The sequence below is a fragment of the Cotesia typhae genome, unplaced genomic scaffold, assembly GCF_013202065.1.
Source record: "Cotesia typhae breed Kobodo isofemale line unplaced genomic scaffold, CoteBio_Ctyphae scaffold_152, whole genome shotgun sequence".
Lineage (NCBI taxonomy): Eukaryota > Metazoa > Arthropoda > Insecta > Hymenoptera > Braconidae > Cotesia > Cotesia typhae.
In genome coordinates, this window is record NW_027423776.1 from 8882951 (window position 1) to 8886953 (window position 4003).

Sequence of the window (4003 nt, forward strand, 5' to 3'; positions counted from 1 at the left end):
GAAAAAGTTGACAGGTAAAAATTAAAAAAATTATTAATACAATTTTTTAGTGTTAATTTCTTCTTAAAAAAAATGTTTTTTAAGACTATAAAATTTATTTTTGTTAAAAATTTTTAAATTAATTTAAACTTAATGATTTATAATAATTAAAAATAAAAAATTGTAACTAAAAAATTTGACGCATAAATTTTTTAAAATTATTTATGAAATATTTTTTTTGTATTGATTTCTTCTTAAAAAATTTTATTTCAGGACCATAAAATTTTTTTTGTTAAAAATTTAAACTAAATTGTTTTTTAATAAAATTTTTGAATACAAAAATTATAATTAAGTAATTTTACATGTAGAAATTTTTTAAAAATTATTGATGCAATTTTTTTAATGTTCATTTCTTCTTAAAAAAAAAAATTTTTTTCAAAACTAAAATTTCTTATTGTTAAAAATTATTAAATGATTTAAAAAAAAATTAAAATTAAAAAATTTGATAAGTAGAAATTTTTAAATCTTCAAAAACATTTATTGTAATATCTTAGATAAAAAAAAATAATATACATACTACTTTTAGTATAATATTTTTATTATCTTTTTCTTATCAATTTAAACCTCAGTAAATTGAACATCAATTTTGTATTCCACTGAACTCCAAATATACTGTAACCTTAAATGTTAATGCTAAAAAAATAAATTTCACAATCGCAATAAATATAGTTTATAATTTATCTGTAGGATGTAATTATCATATTACATTCTCTTGTGTAGGTGCCTGAACTCTCAATAACAAAAAAAATTTAATAGACATATATTTTATATTTATATATAATTTTATGTACAGACTTTACAATTTAGATTTAAAATATTTAAATTCATATAAAAACATTTAGTAGTAAATAATTGTTTAATCTTGGTGAGGGCGATTGTTGAAGTTATTGTTGTTGTTTGTTCTGTCGGGATCTTCAACTACTATTGAATGACAAGCAAGATCGTAACCGGTACGATTGAATCTGAAGGAAAACAGTGAGAAGCAGATTGGAAATATTAGAGTCATTATTAAATTTTTTACAATTGACCGTCCCAGAGCTAATGGGAGACCCAAGTCGGTACCAGGAGATACTAGCACCACTTCAGTCCCATCCCGACGTTCTACTGGTGTTATCGTACGGCATTGCACAACTCTAAGACCCATCAGGAATTTACCGGGTGTTGCTCCACCGATACGACCATTTATGCCGTGTTGAATAAAGATTGCCTGTAATTTGAATGAAGAATTAATTAGTATATTTTATTTTTATTAGTTTTTAAAAAATTAAATTGATAACTTTTTAAAATTTCTACAAATAGAATTTTTAAAAAACTTTTACAATAATTTATTGCTTATAAGAAATTTCTAAAAATTATCAGAGCTTCAAATATTAAAAATTAATTGCCAACTAAAATACTAAAATATACTATGCTGTAATATAAAATGAAATTACCTCAAATACACAGACAATAAAACGATGCATCAATTCCCAAATCAATATCGTCGATGCAACGTCCATAGCCATTTTATAGTCAACTATTTTCAAACTACTCTGCAGTGTGTCAAGAGTATACGGCTCCATATTCCTAAAATTATAATTGTAAGTCATTTAAAAAAATTCAAGTCATGAAAAAAGTTAATAAAAAAAAATATATTTACATAGTGGCAAATATATCTAGCGCAACAAATGTTATTACTAATTTTAAAACAAATAACATTAACGAATCTATTAATTCTGCTACAAAACGTTTCCATATTGGCGGTATATGATATTCAATACCTGTAATTAATTAATTATCAATAATTAGCTTTTAACAATAATAATAAAAATAACAATAATTAGAAAGGTAATTAAATAAATTACCATCAGGTCGATTGGAATTGGAAGTTGTACCATTTAAATTATTTCTAGACTGATCAGCCTGCTGATTAGTTTGTGCACTTGAACTTGTTGATTGTGAAGTGCCAGGAGTATTTATTGACGAAGTATTGATGTTGTTGCAACTAGCCGGTGATTGATTCAGCGGAGATCCTGCTAGAGAATAAAATCAATGTTATCATGATAAATAATAAATGAGATTAAAGGTTAAGTGGTTAACTTAACAAAGTATGTAAGTCTATAGACCTAGATCACTGTACAGATGTTAGGTGAATCTTACCAGGTTGATGCAACAGTTGACCAGACATAAGATAATACGGTACAGTAGCAGCAGCACTTTGCCATGCATAGGCTTCTTGTAACCATTTTTCTAGTTTTAGAAAATAATCATCTCGCTCTTTTTTTCTTTTCGCTTTATCGTCCAATATTTCTTCATTTATATTTTCATTTTCATTTTCCTTAGACATTTTTTATTTATCTATGATCTATTGTTATCTATCAATAAATATAAATTTTATTTAATTAAGTAACTTAAACTAGTATCACTTATTTATTGGTTATAATTTTTTTTTTACGTATCGTTATGATTCAACCTTAATATAATATACACGTATTATCTAGGGTACTTGGAACTACGACATTATCACAACAATGTTAATAATTTAGTTGAAATATATAGACATTATTACTACTTACTACAGCTGTCATATACATATATATTTGTATTACCAGTGTTTGTATGTTTTTGACATAAATAAACCAATCGACTTTTTTTTAGTCATACTTTAAATACGTGACGTCACTTGCGCGGGAAATTTTTAAATTCACTTAAAAAATTTTTGTTTTCTTTTTTATTTTATTAAAGTAAAAAAATTACAATTATTTTTTTTTCAGGTTAGTAAATATTAATTAATTAATTAAAAAGTTATTTATTGCAATTGTTTATTTTTTGGGTCATTATTTATTTTTTCTTCTAAAAGTTTAACTAATTCTTGACGTTTCTCTAAAAGTCCTTTTATTTCTTCACCGAAATTTTTAATCATTTCTATTATTTCACTTTCACTTTGATTTTCTTCAAGATTATCTTCATTGTTGTTGTTATTAATATTAATATTCTCTGAAGACTCGGAATCAGATGCGATTGAGGGACTGGAAAAGTATCCCATCATTGGAGAAATATCTTCTGCAATTAAATCTGTTATTTCTTCTTGATCTTCTTCGGGATAATTTTCTATAAATACAAAAAAAAATTATTAAAATTTATAAACAATTAACAGTGCAGAGGTCAATTTAAAAAAAAAAAAAAGTGATACTAATTTTTTAGGTTACATTTTTAATAACAAACAAAAATTAATTCACTAAAAATTAATTATTGATTTTTGTATTTTTTATAAAATAATTATTCAAAATTTTTTTTATTAATCTTGAGTTATAATATCATAGTATTTGTGAGAAAAATAAATAAAAATATATTGTTTATAAAAAAATTAAAGAAACAAAATTGAAAATTTTGCATAAAAATTTTTATGAGTATTTTTAATTTTTTAAATAGTTTTTTTAGTAAAAAAAAAATTAATAAACACGTGTAACTTTGCAAAAAAATATTTTTTAAAGAATTTGCAAAGATTTCACAGAATTTTTTTTTTTATAATCAATCTTTTGTAACCTAAAAACAAAAAAAAAATAAATTTAATATTTTTTTTTGTTTATTAAAAAAAAAAAAATTTTTTTTACAAGTAAAATTTTGACGTTGAAGGTTATATTTGAGTACTTACGAAAATTAGATTGTAACAACATATTTTATTTATATTATTTACAAATGTTCAATAAAAACAATCCGAACTTTGTAAATAATTATTAATTTAATTAATTTATCAATAATTATCCCTAAAAAAATGAAATAAACTGATTAGTGTTATTGTGTTTCTAAAACTATAAACCTGGTGGTAAAAAAAAAATACTAAATATTCCCACCGTCAGTAGATAAATTTAAAAATTTTAAACCACCAGCGCCTCGGTGAGCAAATAATAAACTACTTATAAAAAACATCAAGTAGTAGCTCTATAAAAATTAAACCCAACGGCAATAGTTTCCCAGAACAGGC

The 4003-nt window shown here is 23.1% G+C and overlaps 1 protein-coding gene across 4 annotated transcripts; it reads right to left on the reverse strand.

The window, feature by feature from the left end:
- Positions 1–787: 787 nt before the first annotated feature.
- LOC141536482 (protein FAM8A1) lies at positions 788–3830 on the reverse strand. Of its 4 annotated transcripts, none has more exons than XM_074257024.1 (7): positions 3674–3830; positions 2595–3129; positions 2179–2393; positions 1884–2051; positions 1679–1799; positions 1473–1605; positions 788–1246 (listed from the first exon to the last, which is right to left on the reverse strand). In XM_074257024.1, the coding sequence occupies exons 3-7, from the start codon at positions 2363–2365 to the stop codon at positions 896–898; spliced, it is 960 nt and encodes a 319-aa protein (XP_074113125.1). In that variant the 5' UTR covers positions 2366–2393; positions 2595–3129; positions 3674–3830; the 3' UTR covers positions 788–895. The 4 variants fall into 4 exon arrangements, with proteins under 4 accessions (XP_074113125.1, XP_074113126.1, XP_074113123.1 ...); XM_074257025.1 differs by having other exon boundaries at positions 1914–2054; XM_074257022.1 differs by having other exon boundaries at positions 1884–2054; positions 3674–3829.
- Between the last annotated feature and the right edge of the window lie 173 nt (positions 3831–4003).

Bases quoted from the DNA above. Each gene is read 5' to 3' on its own strand.
- LOC141536482 (XM_074257022.1), bottom strand. From the start codon at position 2,365: ATGTCTAAGGAAAATGAAAATGAAAATATAAATGAAGAAATATTGGAC. The intron at 1,800-1,883 runs GTAATTTATTTA...AATTAATTACAG, and splicing joins CAATTCCAATCGACCTGATG to GTATTGAATATCATATACCG. The intron at 1,606-1,678 runs GTAAATATATTT...TTATAATTTTAG, and splicing joins CTAGATATATTTGCCACTAT to GAATATGGAGCCGTATACTC.